This window comes from Leucopleurus acutus, assembly GCF_964270905.1.
Source record: "Leucopleurus acutus genome assembly, chromosome: 6".
Classification (NCBI taxonomy): Eukaryota; Metazoa; Chordata; class Mammalia; order Artiodactyla; family Delphinidae; genus Leucopleurus; species Leucopleurus acutus.
This window is the reverse complement of record NC_139149.1, coordinates 86,189,197-86,214,552: the sequence shown is the minus strand read 5'-3', so window position 1 is coordinate 86,214,552 and position 25,356 is coordinate 86,189,197. Positions and strand designations below refer to the sequence as shown.

At 37.0% G+C, this 25,356-nt stretch overlaps 2 protein-coding genes across 4 annotated transcripts in view; one reads left to right on the top strand and one right to left on the bottom strand.

Moving 5' to 3' along the window:
- NBEAL1 (neurobeachin like 1) overlaps positions 1-23,635 on the bottom strand; it is a 179,067-nt gene extending 155,432 nt beyond the window's left edge. For 2 of the 3 annotated variants that reach the window (XM_082840791.1, XM_082840789.1), the window contains exons 1-2: positions 23,522-23,635; positions 4,235-4,326 (exon numbers count right to left, since the gene is read on the bottom strand). In XM_082840791.1, coding sequence (XP_082696917.1) covers positions 4,235-4,326; positions 23,522-23,572 — 143 coding nt within the window. In that variant the 5' untranslated portion in view covers positions 23,573-23,635. Of the gene's footprint in view, positions 1-4,234; positions 4,327-7,039; positions 7,131-23,521 lie in introns of those variants that run through there. The other variant, XM_082840790.1, reaches the window with a different exon arrangement.
- LOC309963026 (translation machinery-associated protein 7-like) lies at positions 16,919-17,491 on the top strand (the record flags this gene model as incomplete). Its single annotated transcript, XM_082841126.1, has 1 exon — positions 16,919-17,491. The coding sequence occupies one exon, from the start codon at positions 16,919-16,921 to the stop codon at positions 17,081-17,083; it is 165 nt and encodes a 54-aa protein (XP_082697252.1). The 3' UTR covers positions 17,084-17,491.
- Positions 23,636-25,356: the final 1,721 nt, after the last annotated feature.

The following is a 25,356-nucleotide window of genomic DNA, read 5'->3' as shown; positions in this document are numbered from 1 at the left end:
GGCAAAAGCCAATACCAGATGTAACTGGCTCCTTGCATGTGCCTCTCACATTAAAACCCCCTAGATTCAAAGTCAGAAGCCTGCATACTAAGTTCCACCTCTGTAACATGAAGCACTTCATTTAATCTCTGAAGTTCCCTAATCTATAAAACGGTAATATCAGATATCCACCCTATTTCACTGGGCTCTGAAACCAGAAAGTCAATGTGCATTTTCAGCTTTAAAGTATGTAAAGAGGGCTTCCCTGGTGGCGCAGTGGTTGAGAGTCCGCCTGCCAATGCAGGGGACACGGGTTCGTGCCCCGGTCTGGGAGGATCCCACATGCCGCGGAGCGGCTGGGCCCGTGAGCCATGGCCGCTGAGCCTGCACGTCTGGAGCCTGTGCTCTACAACGGGAGAGGCCACGACAGTGAGAGGCCTGCGTGCGGCAAAAAAATAAATAAATAAATAAAAATAAAGTATGTAAAGAACTCTAAATATGTAATGCATTTTAAATATACTATCTCTAAAGCCTCAGAATCTTTTCATAAGCCACTGTATTATTTCCCTATCTCTGTTAAGAAAAATGCTCAAATAGCAAAGAAGCACTGCGAAGAGTTCCATGATTAAATGGCAATTATACTTTACAATAGTCTTTTCTTCAGATAATGCTTAACATGAAGTATTAGTACTATGTTTACATTGAGTAAAAGGCATTCACTGTAGACAAAGAAATTTGAAGCATCTTAGCAGTAGTCACATAAACACATATGTAAATATTATTAGCCTCTTCCTGAACCACCCTACAACATAAATTAATAAAGCATTTTATAAAATAAACACAAGTCACAAAGCATACTACCAAGGTTGCCTAATACTATATAATCATGTTCTAAAAATACATGTTTCATTTTAGTCTGGGCATCATTTCACTTGCAGCTTTGGATTCTTTCATTCTCTCTTATTTATAGATGGTATCAGAAACACCCATTTTTATATTTAATTTTTTTTTGGAGAGCTAAAAAGAGGTGATTAGAAAAACCAGAGTTAACTTCAAAATAATAAACAAACATTTAAATATAACTGATTTTCAAGACAAAGTGAAACTATTCCTCCGCACTTTTCCAAAAATGTTAAATCAACAAGCAAGAAGACATTAGATTTCCCAATATTCCATTTTAGTTATTTAAAGGAGTAGTTCCTTTTGTCCTTAATTGTTCCATTTTCTATTTACACACGTTTTGATTTAACTGGGCAGAAAAAAATACTAACTTCTAAAAGAGCAATCTTTTTTTTTTAATTGACTCTCATTATAAAATTGGGGCTTACTTAGGACATGGCATATAGACAAAGTTGGAATTTTTGACCTTGTTCCTAATGTGATGAGGATTTAAGAATTTAGAAGAATTTTCCCACCTCTAGGACTTTATTGTCCAAAATTCTAAGCTCCTTTTGCTGAAATATCCCAAACTCCAGAAATCTTTTCCACTCCTCAATTTGCCTAGTCAATGTCTATTGTAAACAGCTGCCAATTGTTCTCTCTAACTTAGGAAAAAGTCCAGCTTAAATTTCAAGGCCTTATAATCTGGTAAAAGCAATCCTTGTCTTCTATTATGAATTCTCTAACTTGGAAATTCTATAAAGTCAGTATACTTTAAATGAGGATTATCTGTGAGTTTCTTATCTTTAAGGTGACTAGACTAGTTTTACAGATCTTACATATAATATTCACTTGAAAAATTGAAAGTTTACTACAAGCAAAATCTAAATTCATGGTTCAGTTTGAAAGACAAAGATATGAAATATAATTTTAAATAAACCAACTAAATCACAAGTAAAAAAACACTCTTGAGATTCTTCATCTTACTTTAAATATAGTGGCAATATAAGTCTACATAGTGTTTTTAGAAATGACCTCCCAAGGAAGGAGACATTTATAATGTATGGATGATAACAAGTGCATCTTACAAAACCCCAAGCATTCAAAGGCCAAAATCCTGACTCCATAAGATCCTTAGGCTCATGATTTAAAATGAGCTATAAATTTTTAAAATAAAAGCACTCCTAAGTATAAACTACAAGAATATTCTTTTATGAGTAGAAATCAATAATACATAATCTTATTTTGAGTTCAAGATTTAATACTGATTTTCAACCTTTATAAACCTGTTACAAATAATCTAATGGGGAAGAACTCTGAAACTGTATTTATAAATACAGTACTTGTGGTTTCTGAGCATAACCATATTGTTTCTTAAGTTCATTGCCTTGGTCCAAAGCGCTAATGATTTTTTTCTCTGAATTATTACAATTACCCCTTAACTGGGCTTCTTGCCTTCAGTCTCAACCCTTTCCAATCCAACCTCCATAATGCCACCAAAGTGACTTTTAAAAAACAAACTTGATCATGATACTCTTTTTTTTTTTTATATATTTAATTTATTTATTTTTGGCTATGTTGGGTCTTCGCTGCTGTGCTCAGGCTTTCTCTAGTTGCGGCAAGCGGGGGCTACTCTTGGTTGCAGTGCGCGGGCTTCTCATTGCGGTGGCTTCTCTTGTTGCAGAGCACAGGCTCTAGGCACGTGGACTTCAGTAGTTGTGGCATGTGGGCTCAGCAGTTGTGGCTCGCGAGCTCTAGAGCACAGGCTCAGTAGTTGTGGCACACAGGCTTAGTTGCTCCGCAGCATGTGGGATCTTCCCAGACCAGGGCTCAAACCCGTGTCCCCTGCATTGGCAGGCGGATTTGTAACCACTGTGCCACCAGGGAAGTCCCATGATACTCTTATGCAGAAAATTCTTTAGTAGAGCCTTGTATCTTCCATAACAAAAAGTCAAAGTCCATTAGTAATGCATTTGTGGCACTTCATGATCTGGCTCCCATGTGATTCTCCAGGTTCAACTCACCTGTGTCTAAACTCTCACTGCTTACCTCCACCCCCAAACTGCAAATATTTTCGTCCTTGAAGATTTTTAATTCACCAGATACTTTTTCATCCTCAACCACCACCCATTTCTCTCCTCTTCTCTCAACACATCTCTATAAATGGAGTTGCTTTTGCGGCTAAAAGTATGTCCTCATTTCTCCAGCTTTTAACCACAGCAAACCTAACCTCTCTTACCTAGGTCCACAAGATGACCTGAGATACAATATGAACTTTATCTGGGAAGTGGGCCTGGGAACAGTGAGATTGCAGAAACAGATGTAGGCAGAGGAATGGGAGAAAATATTTGTAATTTCACTTATACATTTCCATAAGATGCTAATTTTTCCCTCATGATTTTCAAACCTAGTTTTAAAAAATCCTAAAACTTAACCTCTTCCAAGATGTTTATTTTTCCCTCATTTTATGATTTTCAAACCTAGTTTTTAAAAATCAGAAAACTTAACCTCCTCCAAGATGTTTTCTAAGGCCCTTCTCTAAAGCTAGGAAAAGAAGTATAATAAGTTTCAACTACAATAGAATGCCTGTCATATAATAAAGAAATTTTATACAAATGAATAAAGTGATGCATGGTGGACCCTTAGATAGTTTCAAAAAAGGGGCTGGCCACGTCTAAATAACTCACCCCCCCCAACTTTCTGGGAGGGGAGAGGAGCTGGAGACTGAGTTCAATCACATGGTCAATGAAGTAATAAGACCCAACAAAACTCTGACACCCAGAGCTCAGAGAGCTTCCTTCTTTGAATGCACTGATGTTCAGGGAGAGCAACATGCCCTGACTCCAAAGGGAGAGAGCATGGAAGCCCTGCATCCAAGACCCTCCCAGGCCCTGTCCTACATGTATCCTTTATAATAATACTGTAATCGTAAGTATAGGACTATCAGTGAGTTCTGTGAGTTAATCTAACAAATTATTGAACCTGAGGGAGTCATGTCAACCCCTAAATTTACAGCCTGTTGATCAGAAATGTCGGTGGCTCCCAAGACTTGCTAACGATGTCTGAAGTGAGGGCAGTCTTGTGGAGGACTTTGCCTTTAACTCATGGGATCTGGCGTTAACTCCAGGTAGTGTCAGAACTGAAATGAATTGCAGGACACCCAGTTGCCAGTGGCTGAACAAAGTAAAGAAGAGGCTTCTAGAAGTCACGTCTAGTATCAGCAAGAAAGACTGCTGTGATCAATCAGAAATGTCTGCCGTGAAAGCAGGGTTATGTGTGTCACATAACTGCCATCCTTGTAATGTCATCAATGAAGTTTTTGTACCAAAAATTAACAAACTCACCCAAGGGTAGGAAATTAAGTGTTTCAACATACCTGGTAGGCAGCTTTTCAAAGTCAACATCTAAGAATTGTTCATAGTTAGAAACAAAATTGTCCAACCACAGCTTCAGGTAATCTGGATCTTTCTGAAATAAGAAAACCATTTTAATATTAAGTACATCTTTCAGGAATTTTTTTTAAAAATGCTTTTACTCCTATTGAGCAGATATGAATTGATAAATCTAAAGAAACAATAATATGAAATCTCTAAATGATATACAGAAGACATATGTGTTGTTTTAAAATGTATATTAAGTATAGTGAACCCATGGCACTCACACAAGGAGCTACAATCTGAAAAATGTCCTATAAGATTCTAAACAATTTGCCCTCCCCTATCTCTGTGGCCTTATCCACTGTCACCCTGTACTATACTGGCTTCCTGGCTGTTACTGGGACATACCAGACATGCTCCCATCTCAGGCCTTTGCAATGGCTGTTTTCTCTACCCAGGACACTCTTCCATCAGATAGCTGAATAGCTAATTCCTACATCTTCAAGTCATTCTTTAAATGGCTTATTCTCAATGAGGCCAAATTTTACCACCCTTTCTTAAACCTTCTCACTAACCTTTACCTTCTACCCTATTCTGTTGCCCCACCTCATGGTGCTTTCTCACCTTCTAACATACTGTATAATTTATTTATTTATTAATTTATTATCTGTCATTTCCCCTAGACTGTAGGCTTCACAATTTCAAGGCCTATCTAAGGGCCCACCACAAGTGATTTCTTTTTACTAATGGACACCAAGTGCCTAAAACAGCTCCTGGCATTGACCAGGTGCCCAATGAATTAATGAAAAATATAAAATGCAGAAGTAAGATAAAATGGGAGATGGATCATTAACCTAAACATAAAAACTAAAAAATCTTCTAAAAGAAAATACAGAATACCTTTGCAACCTTGGGGTAGACAAAGATTTCTTAGCTAGGACACAAAAATCACAAAGCAAAAAAATAAAAAAATAATAATTTGTCTTAACCAAAATTTAAAACTTTGATTCATCAGAAGACACCATTAGGAAAATGAAAAGGCAAGCCATATGCCAGCTGAAAATATTCTCAGTACATATATCTGACAAAGGACTTGTACCAAGAATATATAAAGAACTCCTATGAATCAATGTAAATAGGACAACTCAATTTAAAAATGAGCAAAAGGTTCAGACATTTCACAAAAGAAGATACACAAATGGGCAAGTAGCATGCAAAAGCATTCTCAACATTATTAGTTATCGAGGGAAATGCAAATTAAAATGTAATGGAATACCATTACACACCCACTAGAATGGCTAAAATTTAAGACTTTCCATACCAAGTGTTGGTAAAGATGTGGAGTAACTGGAACTCACATTTCTGGTGGGAGTATAAAATGGTATAATCACTTGGAAAACAGTTTGGCAGTTTCTTTTAAACATAAATATACCACATCGCCCAGTCATTCCTCTTAAGAAAGGGAAAACATATATCCACAAAAACAAGTTGTACAAAAACGTTCATAGAAGATTTATTTTTAATAGCCCCAAACTTGAAACAAACCAAAATTCTATCAACAAGGTTAACTGATGAATTGTGGTATATTCACACAATGGAATGCTATTCTGCAATAACAATGAATGAACTGTTGATACGACAATGAACAGAAATTTCAAGAACATGTTGAGCAAAAGACGCCAGGCATTAAGCATATACACTGTGTGATTTCACTTATACAAAGTTTTAGAGCAGGCTATGGTGACAGAAATTAGATCACTGATTGTCTTTCAGAGGACTGACTACAAAGGGGCACAAAGAAAACTTTCCTAGGTAATAGAAATTTTCCATTTGTTTTATTAGGTAGTAGTGACACAAATGTTTGCTTGTATCAAAACTCATCAAATTTGACACTTAAAATCTGTGCATTTTTTTTTAGAAGATGTTGGGGGTAGGAGTTTATTAATTAATTACTTTTGCTGTGTTGGGTCTTCATTTCTGTGCGAAGGCTTTCTCTAGTTGTGGCAAGCAGGGGCCTCTCTTCATCGCGGTGCGCGGGCCTCTCACTATCGCGGCCTCTCTTGTTGCGGGGCACAGGCTCCAGACGCGCAGGCTCAGTAGTTGTGGCTCACGGGCCTACTTGCTCCGCGGCATGTGGGATCCTCCCACACCAGGGCTCGAACCCATGTCCCCTGCATTAGCAGGCAGATTCTCAACCACTGCGCCACCAGGGAAGCCCAAAAATCTGTGCATTTTAAGGTCTGTAAGTTACATCTCAAAGATGATTTGAAAAAAACCATGATTCCTCAGAAATGTCTTTTTAAATATAAATTACATCATTAAAAAAGATGCTCAGGGCTTCCCTGGTGGCGCAGTGGTGGAGAGTCCGCCTGCCGATGCAGGGGACACGGGTTCGTGCCCCGGTCCGGGAGGATCCCACATGCCGCGGAGCGGCTGGGCCCGTGAGCCATGGCCGCTGAGCCTGCGCGTCCGGAGCCAATGATGCTCAAATTTGTTTCCTTCACCTCGTTAACACTTTTTTACTCCAGTCAATTTCAACATGATATCAGGAGTCTTACTTACTCATTAAATATCACTGATTAGGTACTGCTCTTGGATAAAGGGAACTCAAATAATTTATTTCCCTAAAATAAAAGCATTACACACAAATCAGAATTCCTAACAGAATGTTCCCAGAATATGCAGACTGCTAACCTTTTGTGTATTTATTTTTTCTATTAATATACTGTTCCAAAATCAGATCATAAATTGTTATAGTCCACATCATCACTGAGAAGACAGAAATATTTCAGAAAAAGAACTACCTCTTGTGAGAAATTTTCTCAAGGATTTCATTAATTGCTTTTTTCATTTCCAACCAGCACTTCATTCATTCATACATTCATCAGGATAAGACTCCAGAAATACAGGTAGCCGGAGTTTTCCTTATCATGGTTCCTTTTTAATAAAGCAGAGTTTTAATAAACTCTGTAAAAGTTCAGCACAAAACAGTTTATAATGCCATAAAGAATTAATGTATTCCTCCTCATAGTTTATTTAGAAATTCTACCATATCTAGTTCAAAGTCTGAAAGTCAGAGTTACCAAGTGTTTGGTAATTCAGAGTTTGGTAAGTACAGAGTTCTCCTACGAAGTTGAGCAACTAACTATAAAGAAAGAAATGGTACTTAAAGCTGGAAATGTTTTATTTAGTAAGAAGTGAAGCAGTTACATTTTTTTTTGAGATTCTGCAATGTGCAAAGTATTATAGCAGGTATTTAAAAAGTGTACATCATCCCATTTACTCCTTACAACCATCTAGAGGTTTCATTTTCCCCATTTTACAGGTTAGAAAAGCAAAGTTCTAAGGATATATAACTTATCCATAGTCATACAGCTAGTCATCAATAGTGCTGGGATTAAAATGCAAAGATATATGAATCCAACTGTGCTCTTTCTACTACACTACACTATACTGTCTTTGAACTGTGAGCAGGAATAAAATGGAGCTTAGTGGACAAAAAGAGGAAAAGAGGAACTAAGGATCAGTAAACTCAAGGCCATAAACAACTTAACACATAAAACAGCCACATTCCACACAGCCTGAGAAAACCCTTAAGAAGATCTATACTTTACTGCCAAAAGCCATAAAAGGAAAAATGTCCACACACCCAGAAACAATATTAATTAAATCTCAAGCTTAGCCACTTTCATGGTTAAGAGAGCTGGATACAATGAAACACCACAGTAGGGTCTATCTCTCCATTTGTATGATATTTATTAACACAACACACAAATGTATTAAGTACTACAGGAGCACTGAGGCCAGATTACATGGATTCTAACCCCTGCTCTGTCACTTTCTTGAACAAGTCACCCTATGTTTGCACAACAGTTTCTTCTATAAAAATGAAGATAATGATAGTAGCTTTCTTTACAGGGTTGTGAAAATTAAATAACCTAGTCAAGGGCACATAGTATATGCTAAGTATAATGTTACTTTTTTTAAAGTTATTAATTTATTTTTAAATTTATTTATTTATTTACTTATTTACTTATGGCTGCATTGGGTTTTCGTTGCTGCGCATGGTCTTTCTCTAGTTGTGGCGAGCGGGGGCTACTCTTCATTGTGGTGCATAGGCTTCTCACTGCAGTGGCTTCTCTTGTTATGGAGCACAGGCTCTAGGCACACGGGCTTCAGTAGTTGTGGCACACGGGCTCAGCAGTTGTGGCTCGCAGGCTCTAGAGCACAGGCTCAGTAGTTGTGGCGCACAGGCTTAGTTGCTCCACGGCATGTGGGATCTTCCTGGACCAGAGATTGAACCCGTGTCCCCTGCATTGGCAGGCGGATTCTTAACCACTGCACCACCAGGGAAGTCCCTAATGCTATTTTTATAACCTATTATGTGCCTAAATTACGGCTCACTCACAAAACAGGAATGTCCTATGCTACACATACACACTTAAATATTTCATGATCCCCTGTGCCACATGATTTTAACTGTATTCTTTTCCTTTCAAATCTCTGCATTTGCTTTCAGTGTAACTTTGGGGAAGTTACTTCATCTCTCTGATCTGTTCTTGATCTATAAAATGAAGGTAATACTTCCCCTCATAGGGCTGTTGAAAGCACTGAATGAGATAATACATGTAAGGCACTCAGCAATACCTGACATTTAGCAAATGCTCAATAAAATAAGCAATTATAAAATAATTAAAATCAACTTTATTGATCTTGTACTCAAATATTCATCCAATCATCTGCCGTTAAGACAGTCCTTCATTTGGACTGTTATGTAGCTCCCTACAGGTCTCTGTAGCTTCAGTTTCTCTCACCTACACACAGTTACTAATGGGGTTTGTTAAATTTGAATCTAATCATCTTTTCTCTCCTGTCCAAATACTTTCAACGTCCCCCCATTACCAGAGGATGAAGTCTAAACACTTAGATGTGCTGTCCAGTGCAGTGACCACTAGCCGAATGTGATTATTTAAATTACATTAAAGCACAGGAGGCTTTTACCTTCTTATAACATCCACTCCTCCACTGGGAGGCTTTAGTGGGTAACAGAATTAAGGGATCCATACAATTTCACCTAGTTCTTATGGGCTAGGGTTACAGGTAAGAATGGGGGAAACACCTTACTTCCTCCACACAACGATATTTGGGCTGTAGTATTCTTTCAAGTTTTATAAACTTTTAGATACATACATATATTTCAACCATATGTTGGACAACTTGCAACTTACATATGAGTTGCATTTTAAAAGTTCATTTCAGTCAGTTATATTCATAACACATTTTTAATGTCCTAGCAAAAGAAGATAAATTCCTCCCACAGAAATACTAGGCCAGCCCTCAAGGTTTTCTAATAGAACTCAGCTGCTTCAAAAAACATTTAATAAGTACATGCCAACCATGTACCAACCAGGGACAGTGCTAGACTCTATGGACATGAAGACAAAACATAATCTTATATCAATTATCCCTCAATTAAAAAAACCATAATCTTGTCCTCAAAGTGCTCTTTTTTCAGTAGGAAAGAAGAGCATAAACAAATATGTGCAAAACATCATGAGAGGTAGAACAGTTGTGAAAAGTATCAAAACAATACAGAGGGAGCTACTGAATCTGTCAAGGTTGGAGGTAACTGAGTAATAAAAATACTCAAAAGTTTTCACAAATCATAAACAGATATTCTCTAGGAGAGAGGAAGGGAGAGGGGAATTCCAGACAGATAGAAAATAGCAAGATATGCTCAAAGGATGTACAATATTTGGTATTGTTCCACCATGAAAAGAACAGGAAGCAGTGGGACAGGTGCATAGAATTATAAGACTGGAGAAGTCACCATTTCCTAAGCAAGTACTTAACAATACTGTCGGTTTCGATGAGAACAGATACAATTTGAAAAGTTTAAAAAAAAAGAAAAAGGAAAGATGGCTATGTTTAATCAAGTTAGAGAAGCACTAGTTAAGCAAAATTAAACAAGACTTTTAACAATACATTATCTTTAAGATGACATATGCGGGACTTCCCTGGTGGCGCACTGGTTAAGACTCCACACTCCCAATGCAGGGGGCGCGGGTTCCATTCCCTGGTCAGGGAACTGCAGCAACTAAGAGTTCGCATGCCACAACTAAGGAGCCCACCTGCCGCAACTAAGGAGCCCACGAGCCGCAACTAAGGCCCAGCGCAACCAAATAAATAAATAAATTTTAAAAAGATGAACTATGCCTTATGAACGCCTTTGGAAGGGGTGAATATAATATGAAATTTCTGAAACTCATACAACCACAAACCTTATCTTCCTGACTCAATTTCATTAATTTTATCAAAGAACCAACTTTTTATTTGGTTGATCCTTTCTATTATGTTTATTATTAATTTCTGCTCTTTCCAAAAGCATTTTATTAAATGAAATCACAAACATACAAAAAAGGTGGAGAGAATGGTATGACTCAGTTTCAACAACTTTCAAATCATGCGTAACCAATCTTCTTTCACCTATAGCCCCATCCTCTAATGTTACTTTTAAGCAAACCCAGATATCATATTTCATCCACAAATATTTCAATGTATATCCATAAAAGGTATCTTTTAAAATGTGACATTATCATATCTAAAAACATTAGCAGTTCTTTAATATCAGTTGATGTTCAAATTTTCCTGACTTGCTCACAAAAGCCTTTTTTAGATTTTTCTCTTTTTTTTGATGTAGACCATTTTTAAAGTCTTTATTGAATTTGTTACAATATTGCTTCTGTTTTATGTTTTGGTTTTTTGGCCTCGAGGCATGTGGGATCTTAGCTCCCCAACCAGGGATTGAACCCGCACCCCCTGCATTGAAAGGCAAAGTCTTAACCACTGGACCACCAAGGGAAGTCCCACAAATGCCTTTTTTAACCGATAAGATCAGGACCCAAATAAAGTCCATAAATTGCAAACTGTTGGTATATCTTTTAAGTCTTTTTAAACCTGTAGGTTTCTATTACATTTCTTTTTTTTTTTTTTTTTTTTTGCCCTAATTTATTTGTTGAAGACACTGGGCCATTTGTCATTTAGTATTTCTCGCATTAGGGATTTTGCTGACTGCACATCTTTATGTCATTTAACATGTTCCTCAGTCCTCTGTACTTCCTGCGAAGTAGTAGATCTACAGACTGTCAGATTTAGAGATTTTTTTTTTCCCAAAAAAAACACAACATAGGTGGTGTTATACATGTCCTTCAAAAGATAAATTTCTAGTTATCTCTTACATGATGTTAGAAGCTACCTATTATCTTTTCCTAGATCCAATATTTTATTATGAGTAATTTCTGTAATAAACCTTATAATTTCCTTATACCACCATGACTACTAGAAAGATTTGCAGAAGGAAGAGCTATTAATTTATTTTCAAACTCACTTCCAGATTCTTAATTAAAATTATATCCAGATACAGATTGTATTTATGTCATTCATCCCAAGCTGTTAAATAATGAATAATTTTTATTAAAATTAAACATTCCGTGATACATGTCAACCTTCTTATGTACACTTCCTTCAACAACTGAAAAATAATAAATTTCAGAATTTTCACATCAAAGAAAAAAAGCCCTCACAATTTCCTTCACTCTACTTTGGGCCTATTCTGTTCTTTCCTTGTCTTCTTGAAATGGATGATATATTAATAATATATTCCTACATAACAAATTAAATTTAGGAGCTTGAACAACAAATATCATCTCAGTTTTTCAGGGCCAAGAATTCAAAAACAGCTTAGGTGGGTGGCTGTGGCTCAGCATTTCTCACAAACCTGTAATGAAGACGGAAACTAGGGCTGCAGTCATAGCAAAGCTTGACTGGGCTGAAGGAACTTTCAACTTCACTCACGTGGTGGTTGGCAAGGTTTCAGTTGTCCGCAACAAGGGCTTCTCCATAGGGCTGCACACAACATAGCAGCTTGCTTCCCCCAGAGCGAATGATCCAAGGAAAAAAAGAGTAACTGAGATGGAAACAACAGTGTCTTTTCTAATTTCGGAAATGACATACCATCAGTTTTGCCAAATTCTACTGCTCACAGACAAACCCTGATACAATGTAGGAGAGGACTATAAAAGGGTGTGAATACCAGGAGGTAGGGATCTTGAAGGCTGGCTACCACAAATGACTAGTTCATTTATTTTTAGCCTCTTTCTCTAACACATTTATAGCCATAAATTTTCCTAAGTAATGCTATAGGCACCCCCCATTTAGAAGCTCTAAAATGCTTACTTTTATCATTCAGTTCCACCTCCCCGAAATTCTAATTTTCCTTCATTACTTGTTCTTTAATCAAAGGTTTGTTTTCAAGTGTAGTTCATGACTTTTTTTTTTGCTATTTCTTCCTTAGCAACATTTCTTCCTTAACTACATTCGTGTCAGAAAACATACTCTATTTCAATCATCTGAAATTTGTTGAAACTCGCTTTAAGGTCTGTCATATCATCATTTTTGTAAATATGTGTGCTTGAAAGGAATGTATGGGTGTTGTTCTACATAAATCCCTTTTTAAATTTGTCGATCCTATTGATTAAATCTTCTGTATCTTTACTGATTTTTTTCTTTGGTCTGTTCATTCTACCAATTACTGAGAAAAAAATACTAAAATATGATAAATTGAATTAAAAAACTGCCATGACTGTCATATGTTCATTTCTCTGTAGTTCTGTCAATGCTTGCTTCAGAGACTAGGTTATGAGGTACACACAAATTTAAAACTGTTATATTTTCCTGATGAACTGTTGTTTTGCTGAAAATGACTTTATTTCACTTTCCTCTTTGAAAAAATGTCACTTGGTTGGAAATTCTACATTAGTATTTTCTTTAAAGATATCAATCCATTTTCCTTTCCCTTCCATCATTATTACTGAAAAATCAGCTATTAATGTGTAATCCCTTTGAAGATAATCTTTTTTTCCTCTGGCAGCTTTTCAGAATTTTCTCTTTCCCTTTGGTTTTCTGCAAAACCACTGTGGTTTCACTATGATGAATCTTGGTATGGAATTTGTTTTATTTTTTCTCCTTGAGTTTTACTAGACTTTCATCAATCCTGGAAAGCTCTCACCTGCAATCTCTTCAAATATTATCATTTGTTTCATGCTTTCTTTACTCTCCTTTTCAGAGTCCAATTAAATATGTGTTAAATGTTTTCATACTATCCTTCAGAACCTTCCACATTTTCCAACTCTTTGACTTCCTAGGATATATTCTAAAAGAATTCTTATGACCTCCCTTCCAACTCTCTAATTCTCTTCAGCTATCTAAACTCGTATCCAATTTATTGGTTTTTAAATATCATTATTGGGATTTCTTTCCTATTTCTAGACATCCTTTTTTACAACTGCTTTTTATACCATATTTCTCTGATTCTAAGACATATAATTTTTTACATTTTGGGATCTTTGAAATCAAAATGCATCTTATAATTGCTGTCAGAAAGGCTGCTGTTATATTTGTCACTGCCTGTGCAAACCTGGTAACAGGTGTTCATGGTGATGTCCTTTTGCTAGATTTATGTGCACAGCTGGTACTCCAACATGTTGAGATTACCTGCTGTTCAAAATGTCTTCAAAATATTATACTAAATTAATCAGTAAAATGAAGTTATTGTGTACACAGACAGGCATGAAAACAGAGCAGCAGGGTATAATTTGACATTAATGATGAAAATCTATACTAAGATTGTTTTTCCTTTGTACTTTTGTTCATGCCTTATATGTGTCTGGAACACCCTCTGTGACTATTAAACTATTAATTCTTTAAAACCTCAATCAAATGCTACCTCTTCAACTAAGCAATCGCTGATGACTTCATTCATCCTCCCTTAGGTCCCACATCCCACAATCTAAGTGGGAAACTGACTCTAGTTGGAAAAGCATGACCTCAGATGAACTCACAGTCAATTAACCAGATGAAAGTTATAAAATTTTGATGGAAATTCTGATAAAAACCAGTCACATCCAGGAAAGATTTGGAAACCATTTTAACACAAAGAAAAGAAGCAATATTCTAATAGAGGTCTGTGCATAAAAATAGGCTTAGAATACACTAATGACAAAGATTTTTTTACTTTAGGTATTTCTTAAATTTTAAGTAACTATTCATTCAGATAACTATTTTAATGAAGTTCTACATTTGATCAATAGAGTGTAGAGAATTCTCAGTTAAAATTAACAAGGCTTGAAAAGACCAACATCTAGAGTATTGGAATGTTAGGTGTAATATGTCCTGTTGCTTTTTGTGTTCATCTTGGAGTTTCACACATAGTTAACAGGTAAAGAAATTTCTGCTTCAAGTGTTTTTGGGAAGTCAGTCAAGTGATCATGTAGCACTGTGGTGCAGGATGTCAATAATTGGGAAGGTTGTGCATATATGGGGACAGGGGGTACACAGGAACCTCCTGTACTTTCTGTTCAATTTTGCTGTGAACCTAAAACTTCTCTAAAAATATAGTTTATTAATTTTTTTAAATGACCAAATTTTTTAAAAGAGGAAAAATATTAAATTCAAGGGATAAAATGACAGTAAGTAACATGTACATACAGTAGGCATCCAATAAAAACTAGCTAAATTGGACTAAAATAAATTCCTTAGAAAGGAAAAGCATATCACTATGTATGCATTAATTAAATATAACATTGACACTTTTTAAATGGGACTTATAAGTTTAAAACAATATTCAAGTTTCATATCAGATGGAAGTTTTTCAAATTTGATATCCTAATGATTTGTAGTAGTAAACGTAACTAATTTACACAGATTTTTCAATCACATGCATAAAAGTACTTTAACTAAAAATCTCTGAATAATGAAATTTTTACTTTCTTTTGCATATCTGTATTTTCTAAATTTTCTACAGTTAACTTGTATACCTTAAATTTAAAATTTTTTAAAGCTTGTTATAAAAGTAAAACATCTTTACTACTTTTTCTTAGAGCATAAATCTAAATTAGAAAGTCTATATATTGTCATGCTTCAAATGAGGTTCATTCATTACAAAATGAAATTTTATATTTTAAAACTTAGTTAAATGTTACATTTTGACAAAAATCATAAGTCAAAATTATTCAGTAAAAAAGTATAAACCCACCTCACAATGACACCATAAATTGAAATAGTACATATCTTTCCTACTATTCTAAAGTTTATTGTCAGGAAAGATCATGTAGTAGTTAAATTAAAGGCATCAAACAAAACCACTGGGGTTTTTTTAGAGACAAACTGTTTTGAAATGCTTGAATGACTTTTGTGTGAAATGCATGGATCAGTTAATGCTTTGGTTCAACCAAAGAATAATTTTACCAGTTTAAATCTAAGTCACAAGACATAAATTAAAAGAAAATGCTGGGCTTCCCCGGTGGCGTAGTGGTTGGGAGTCCGCCTGCCAATGCAGGGGACACGGGTTCGTGCCCCGGTCTGGGAGGATCCCATATGCCGCGGAGTGGCTGGGCCCGTGAGCCGTGGTCGCTGGGCCTGCGCGTCCGGAGCCTGTGCTCCGCGACGGGAGAGGCCACAGCAGTGAGAGGCTCGCGTACCGCAAAAAAAAAAAAAAAAAAAAAGAAAATGCTGATATTCCTTAGATATAGTTAAGAATAAGTTTGAAAGGTCCTTGGCCAGATAAGCACAAAAATCAAGAGTAAACATTTTAAAACTTTAATAGCAGTTTGTCAGTGATTTTAAGTCTGTTGAATTCAATTTAAAAATAAAATGGGGGCTTGTATTTTTAACATCTTTTTTCCCCACTCTTTTTAGAACTACTTTGCTAAAGCCACCAATTAATCTCTTAACTGGAATCCAACACACACTCCATAATGCTTTTCTTCAAAGCTATGTTGAATTTGACATCCCTCTACTTTCTGAGGCAACCACTCACTCCTGGCTCTCCTCCCATTCAAACTCCTGACTCTTCTTCCTCTATCCTCCTCTTAAAAGATAATATTCTTCAGGACTCCCTGACTTTTGAACCTCTTCCCTTCTTACTCTCATGTAACTCTTCAATAATTGCCAGTATGACAACTCTCAAATCTTTATTTCCAGCACAGACGGCCTTCTGAACTCCATTTCGTGGGGTGTTTCTCTACCTGGATATTCCCCAGGCACTGCAAACTCACATGTTTACCTGAAAACCTGGTGAACTTGCACTAGCTAACTTGGTGAATGGGATGACCTAGTACAAGTCTGCAAAACCAAAAAACCTGAAAATTATTTTAGGCTCTTCCTTTTCCCTCTTCCTCCACACCTACACATTGAAGGGCTATCAATTCAACCTTCTACCAGGGAAATTTAAATTTTGATATTCAAAAGGAAAGAATAATAAAAAAATTGCCATGCATCTTAACAACTTTTTAGAGTAGTGCATAAGCTCCTCAAGTCAAACCACAAAGGTAGTAATATTCCTTTCCTAAGGGCAAATCTCACATCTATTGACAAAAAATACTCATTTCTTGCTTTCTTTCACATCTAACTTCCTAAAATGAACATGTAATTGGTAACCAATACTACTAAGCTGATGATTTTGTTTTGTTTTGCCTTAGAGTCAAACAACATTACTTTCTTTATATACAAGGTCATTATTAAGCCAGAGTAAATTGAGAGCTATTTCTATCTACACTTTGCACATATCAGAGACTTATTAAAAATGGGTTGCAGTGGCAGGGATGGGGGAAAGGGCAGCAGGCACCATGTCGGGCCGCGAAGGTGGCAAGAAGAAGCACCTGAAGCAGCCCAAGAAGCAAGCCAAGGATATGGATGAGGAAGATACGGCATTCAAGCAGAAACAGAAGGAAGAGCACAAGAAACTTGAGCTAAAAGCGAAGGCCGTAGGGAAAGGTCACAGGTGGAATTAAGAAATCTGGCAAAAAGTAAGCTGTTCCTTGTGCCTGAAGCAATGATGATCCTTAATTCCATTCCTGTTTAAACATCTGGATTAAACATCTGGATTCCCCGCCATAACATCTGTTGCTACCCATAGCTAGAATAAGTGTTGTCTTGGAACCTAATGCACATTTAAGAATAAACTTTTGTAAAAAAAAAAAAAAACAAAAACCATACAGTGGCTCATCTTGTCTTTAGTTCCTCTCAGCCATTTCTACCTCAGCTATGAGATCCGCATAAACCCAGCCCAGAATCCTGCCAATCCTGTGTCCTTAAGCCCCTGTCCTATCCTGAATTCTGTACCACCTGGAATTAAACCAACTCATTTGAAATGAAAAAAAAAAAGGGCTAAATTATAAGAGTTGATGTATATTGGTACGCCTTGCCAAAAGTTTCACTTACAATTACAACCAAAATTGTATAAATAAATTACAATTTCCTCATTAGAAGAATATTCATTCATCCGTTTTTTTCCAAATCTATATATAAAAAGAGGTACATGCCTTTTTATCTGAATAAAACACCTATAAGTTCTGTTTTCCTTATGAAGCAAAACTTTTATTCTGAAAAGGAAGTTTACTCTGAGCTCATTGCAAAACTATCTATTTCAGTCATATTCCAGATTTAGCAGGACAAAGGGCAACAGCAGGAAATGGAGCATCACCAAGATCCAAAACAAACTTGGTTTAGAGTGAAAAAAAAAAAAATCCCGAATCATTACTGGGATAATTAAGCGCTATGCTTGAAAGCAAAAATAAATAGATTAAAAATTAAGATGGGGGGACTTCCCTGGTGGCACAGTGGTTAAGAATCTTCCTGCCAATGCAGGGGACACAGGTCTGAGCCCTGGTCCAGGAAGATCCCACATGCCGCGGAACAACTAAGCCCATGCGCCACAACTACTGAGCCTGTGCTCTAGAGACCACGAGCCATAACTACTGAGCCCACGTGCCACAACTACTGAAGCCTGCGCACCTAGAGCCCGTGCTCTGCAACAGAAACCACTGCAATGAGAAGCCTGCACACCTCAACGAAGAGTAGCCCCCACTCACTGCAACTAGAGAAAGCCCGTGTGCAGCAACAAAGACCCAACGCAGCCAAAAATTAATTAATTTAAAAATAAAATAAAAATTAAGACGTTCATGAGCACAGCTTCATCACTACTGGTAAAAAGACAAGAGAGTATTTCCCACTATCATTATACCATATAAAGACAAAATAGAAGTAATCTTGATACACATACTCTCATGCTCATATACATATTCTTTACATGCTAATAAAGATTACATTTTTATATTTCTTAGCTTACCCTTACAGTGCATTTAAATACAGTCAATTCATTTTGTTCTCAACAACTTTGAAAGATACGCAAAATAATTATTTTTTCCATTTGAAACATGAAAAAACTGAAACATAAAGAAACTAGGTAACCTGTCTTTGGGTCCTTAAAATCAGAAACAGAATTGGGACTAAATCTTGGCTCTAATTCTGAAGTTTCACAAAATTTTCCAGTGTAAATTGAATCTCAAAAAACAAAAAACAGCTAGTGACAAAAATGAACCATGAATTTCAACCCACATTGCCACATTTCAAAATGTCATGTTTTTACTCACTTTGTATCTTTTTACTGAGTTAATGCAGTTGATACTTTCCATTACACAGAACAAAAATGAATTAATCTTATCAAAGAATTTGAGGACTCAGTTTCTTCTGCATATTTTGGTGACCAACTGTAGCACTACCAAAAGGCTAAATGTTGAACAGAAATATATCCTTATGCCTATCTAAGGGGTGTACTTGAGACAGGGATACGTACGTATCTGTTCTATTCAACATATGAATTCCAAAAAGTTGTATGATAATGTAGAAACCAAAACTGTTTTCAGTGCCATCTCTCTTACCACAAGCACATTAAGAAATAATGTCAAAAGAAACAGGGAATTACATGGTGCCTAACACAGACAATATAAACTAAAATCTTTAGATATTAAAAAATAAAGTTACCTTCTACACTTGAGAAAAGTATGCTCAGATGAGAAGTAGTTAACTACTGTACTAAAATCCAGATACAAAATTAAACCTGTTTCCAAGTTAATGTTTAACTTATAAGAGCTATATGAAATGCACTGTTGATGAAATCCTTGACCCTAGGTGGGGATGACTGTTTGGAGGCAAGAAAAATTCAGACTACATAACTTAAATTAGTAGCCTAATACATTAGTGAAAGACCCTGTATAGAGCAGGAATGCTGGGTAATCAGAAATCATCCTGCCTCTATTATGTAATAACAACTACATGAGATTAATAAATAACCTACTAGGAAGATGCATGTTCTTAACAATGCAATTAAATCCTATTCCTAGAAAGTAAAAAGTTAGACCTGAAAACTTTGGTTAAAAAAACTGCAAAAAAAAAACAAACTGCAAAGTTTTTTACCCAAATTCTTTTGAAATATTGCATTTAATATATGGGGACCCATCTGGTAAACTCTGAAACCAGGAATTTATTTTAATTCTACTTTAAAAACTTTAATCACTAGTATTTAAGCTTGCAACTAAACCCAGACTAATGGGAAAAAGACATATTTCTATATCTCCTTAGTATTCCTTTGACCCAACAGTATTATCTAAGGGTTATTTCTGATACAGTCCTATTTAAATACCTACTGAACTTTCATAATGCTCAATGGCAACCTTTAAAACATCACTTTACATAGAACTCTATGATGGCACCTTAATATTCATCTATTGCTAACACACTGTGGAATACACGTGCCGAGGTTAGCACTGTAACAAATACAAAAGATGTCTTAACCATACATATTGCCCTGAAACAGATCTTCATAAATCTTCAAAGTCGTCTTCTTTAATCAGGTATGTATACAGTGTTTGATATGAATAGCATACCAAACAGGGCAGCACAATAATAGACAATGTTTAAATTTTAATCATTAAGGATGAACTTGATACTCAAGAAAAATAACTGGTCACCTTTGGAGGATGCTAGCAATCAAGTCATTATTCTGGAAACAAACTGAAAGAATCAAAGTTTAGGGCTTCCCCTGTGGCGCAGTGGTTGAGAATTTGCCTGCTAATGCAGGGGACACAGGTTCGAGCCCTGGTCTGGGAAGATCCCACATGCCGCAGAGCAACTAGGCCCGTGAGCCACAACTACTGAGCCTGCGCGTCTGGAGCCTGTGCTCCGCAACAAGAGAGGCCGCGATAGTGAGAGGCCCGCGCACCGTGATGAAGAGAGGCCCCTGCTTGCCATAACTAGAGAAAGCCCTCGCACAGAAACGAAGACCCAACACAGCCAAAAATAAAAAATAAATAAATTAAAAAGAAGGCTCAACATTAAAAAAAAGAATCAAAGTTTATTTTGCCTGCCTTCCCTTTAAGGAACTGTCATCAAATAACTGATGAGGGGACATTTCTCTATATATGTTCTACTCATAAATAAAGAAATGATAAAATCTGAATATCACAGTTTTGCAAACTCCTAATGACATAATTAATGCATACAGGCAAAAGTCACTGATGGCCAAGACACTCATTAATTATTCTAGCCTCCAGCCGCCAAGCAGGATGTGAATCAATCAAGTCTCTAGATCTGCCAGTTTGCAGACACCAATAGAAGTAACAATTAAAATCAAGAGAATTCAACCAGCAAAACCCAGACTGAGGAAATTCTCATGTCAAAATCTGGTTTCTTCAACAAATAAATAGAAGGGATAAAAAGTGTGGTGAGGAGGAACCCATAGATTAAAAGACTTAACAGACAAATTTTCAGCAAAATACAACATGTATGTTTTGTTTAAATATTGTGTCAACCAAACAGTAGCAAAATAAGAACATTTATGAAGCTACCAGGAAAGTTTGAAGACCAACCAGATATTTGATGGTTTAAAGAATTATATTGAGATTATGTTTTTAAGAGGAGTTCTTATAATATAGATATATTTTAAAATATTTATGGATAAGATATGTTGTCTGGGATTTGCTTTAAAATAATTCAGGGGTAGAGGGAAGGGTAGTGGAGGATTCTACATGAAACATCACTGAATATGAACGGATAGCTACTGAAGCACAGTAACAGATACAAAGGATTCAGTACAGTATCCTCTCTATTTGTGCCTGTTTGAAATTTTTCACAATAAAAGCTTTAAAAAGAAAGATGAACTAAAAAGTTCTATATGATAATCCATAGAATAAGGACAAAAAAGCTCCACGTCCCTCAGAGGTCAAAATAAATGAAAATCTTATGGTAAGTTAGACAAGAATTCTCCTTGTATACACACTACTACTTGACAAATAAGAAAATTGAGACCCAAAGAGATATGTCTTGCTCAAGGTCAAAAAACAAAGCAGCAACAAAGCCAAAACTAGACTGCACAATTGCAAACCCAAAAAGAGATCTTAGTTGGAGCTAAGTTAAGAGAAGATCTGAGCAGTCCTGAAGTAGTCTGAAAGCCTGTCAAAGGTACAAAAAAAAAGTCTTAAAAGTTAGGAGAAAAAAACAAAGTCAGGTGGTTTGAAGGGTTATATGCTAGAGTGACAGCAATAAAGCTAGAGAGAAAGTACTATAGAGAACCAGGTATTTGGTAATCATTCTCACTAGGGAAAAGAAGTGTTAAATCTATGATGCATATTTGGAAGCTACTTGAATTCAAGGTATCGGAAGAAAAGAAAGTTGTTGTCTAGCTTACAAGTAGCTTATTCATGAACTGGTGAAACATAAAATCATTATCTTAAATAATGATTTTTTTGAAAACCGTTGAAAAAAATTTTAATCTTATTAAGTGCACAAGTGATTTAAATCTTAAACATAAAAATGCGATTTATCTTCCTGTCCAAGAATAGGCTTCAAAATTTGACCATGAAGGTCCTTCATTATTTACTCAGACATTCTCATAAAAGAGTAAGGATTCACTTTTATGTTAAGTCATTAAGAACAAAATTCTGTGTTTGTCGAACAAACTACACTATCTTTTCAATAAGCACAGTGTCGCCTGAATAAAACATGAACTCGACCTAGAAACAATATAACTAATTAATAAGGCAGTGTAACCCCATTTACTTTTTGTCATTCTGAAAATGTAAAACCTAGTAAGTTTGATGGATTTTTTAAAAAATAATTTTCAAATGAGTACTGGGCATGCATACTAAAATGCATTTTAATTTTTGGCTGACATGTGTTAGTGACTGTTTTCAAGTCACTAAGAATTGGATCCCTTTTTTATTGGAAGAGTGGTCTATTTTTAAAAAGACATTTCTGGCATTAAATTACACAAGACTAAAAGCTATTTTAAAAATTCATATTAAATATTTCAAAGTATATGTCCTTCAGTAACTATAAAAAATACCAAACCAGGAAGTCATAGAAAATTCCAGTGTGAGCTCTAATATTTAATATTAAGATAACTGAGATCATCTGTTAAAGAATAACTTCAAAGAACTTTTAGTTCTTTAAAAAGCTGAAAGTATAGAAAGGGAGCCCTACAGGATAATGCAGAAACGGAAGCTGAGACTTGAGAACTTCACCACGCAGACCTAAAGTAACTTAAGGAGTAAGTTAGAGATGTTACTCTGACCCTTGCCAGTATCTTCAAAGTAGTAATATAGCTCCTAACTTGAAAAACATATTTTTAAGTAGTACCCTTCTTCTCCAATAACCTAAAATCAAAGCTAACATGTAAAAATTCACATAAAGACGAATGGAGAAAAACTTATTTTTGAATGACAAAGAAAAAATAATGAGCAGTCATAATGGATAAGAGCATGGACTTGAATCAGGCAGTTGTGAGTTCCCGGCTATATACGGAAGCAGAAGGGGCTCCTTCTCACTAACCCCTTTAAACTCTGCATCAGTTTTTCTCATCAGTAAAAAGGATAATTACAGATACCCATCTCACAGGATTGTTGTGAGGATCAAGAAAGACAATGCTTATAAGGTGCTAATATCAGGGCAACCTTACAGTAACCACCTCAAATCAATAGCATTTTTATATAATAATCTTTTAATTTAAAAGATTATGAGAAAAATGCTTAATGCTCTTCTCATTAAAATATCTCTATCTGTACTCCCACTTGTGGGAGGAAAAAAAAAAGCACAAACAAAAATACAAATGTTTTATTTTTCTCAAAGGTCATACTTTTACTTATATAATTTTAGGATCCCTGAAGACAAATATCATATTAAAACCACATCCTACAGCTTTTAAGAGCATGCCAATATTGTGTATGTGTTCAAACGTGAAAAACTGGAAAACAGAAAATCCTGTGTTTTTAAATTTGGGGTCATTACTATGAATAAATATGCTATTATCCATTAAATAAAGCGCTAATAAGGCCAGTCACAAAATTTTATAACAAAGTATTTTAAAACTTAGAAATAAAAAGGAAAGCAGTTACCTTCGCACAATAAAGCATCCAAAGTTCAAAGAGTCTCTCTCTGGATGCCATTCTGGCTTTCACTCTGGCACTTTAATTTTTCCTCAAAAAAAAAAAGTTCAAGACCACAGCATGTTCATTTTATTTTCCAAGTTTTTCAGCCGTTACAGTAAAGCTCAAAGCAGTAGGGAAAACAAAAAGAAGTGAAACAAATGGACTGTCTTCTGGTCAATAAAATTCAGTTTCAGCAGTTACTCCAACCTATCTTCATCAGTGGTCGTTGGGCAATTAGATAAATCTGTGAAAGAGAAAAATATGCAAGGATTTGCTTTAAAAAGAGGCCATGTTAATAATTATAGGTTTATCAGAACTAGAGATTTATCTACCTCATTTCCCACCACCAACCGGCTAAGCATTTACAACTGATTGGATTTCATAGAAACTTGTGTTTCAGGAAAACATCACAGCTAATACAATATATCACATCAACACAAAGTCAGAATCCTCTTGGGCAGAACTCAAAGATGAGTACTCATAACAAAAAATGTGTCCAATGATAATAAACAGAAAAAACGCCGTTCCCATTCATACATTTTCTATAAACATAGAAGAAGTACACTTACTACTGACATATTTCAAAGACACAGAATCCCTCAGAATTTTCTAGTCTGCTTCTTCAAACTTGTTGGGAATGTTTGTCGTGTGTTGCAGGGCAGGGCGTGGGGAGGAGGGTGAAGAATTCCTGGTTTGTTTGTTTGGACAATCCTCAGAGAGTGAAAGTCGACCTGCCCACCTGGCCTCTCTACCTCTCCATCCAGTAAGAAGAAAGGAGCACGCACGCACCGGCAAGGAAAACACCCCGAGAAAGCCTCCAAATGTTTTGGGGGACCTTTAAATTTCCTCCTCGCATCCCAAACAACCGAAAGGGAGGCAAACTTAAGACGTGCCAAGCTGCCAAGTGAAGCTTTGGGGAGGGGGCAAAGCGAGCTTGGCGTCCCCCGACCCGCTATCCACGCCCTCCCGACCGCACCGGGACACACCCGGGTCAACCTCGCCCCCTCACGGCCGCCCCTCACTCTACGGCGCGTTCACCACCAAGCACCCGGAGCCCTCCCATTTCTGCCACGCGGCCCCGTCTTCCCTACGACCCGCTCCCCATCACCGCGCTCACATTGGACGATTGTGGTGCCGCCGCCGCCGCCAGGCCGACATCTAACTTGCTTCCCCTGCCCTCTTCCCAAGCTCAAGCCCGTATCACCCCGCAGCTAGGCAAGAGGGCGGGAGAGGGAGGCGGGGCGACGACAGCGCGAGGCGGGGCGCGGGGCTGGGAGGAGACAGGGGCGGGGCTGTCCTCACGGCTAATGATTCCGGCCTCTAAGGATTTCCCCGCCCCGGGGCAGTAGCTGCTCATTGGTCGCGAAGGCTGGGAAGGGGCGGGATGGCCTGAAGCCGCGCCCCTGCATACCTGCGCAGTCGCAGGCGACCCGGCTCTTGACGACCCGGCGGCGGTGCGCGGCGGCACCCGGCGGAGCGCTCTAGTCTTCCCCGAGGTGGCCGCGTAGGAGGACCGACGTGCTTACGTCCACCCACCGCCGCTGCTGCGGACTAGCAGACAGCGTTCGGCTGATGGCGTCATTTCCGCGAGTCATCTGAGGGCAGGGAACCGTACCGTGATAACTAAAGGGGATTTCTTTTTTTGTGTGTGTGAAAAGGAGATTGGTTGTGGGAGTGTATAGTGAGAACAGACAGCTGCTCCCACACCCCTGCAAAAATCCTTTCCCTTCATCGTGTTTGTGCCTCATACTTTCTCTGTCGCCGGGTGTCAAGTGCAAAGGGTTTATTTTACCACTACTCAA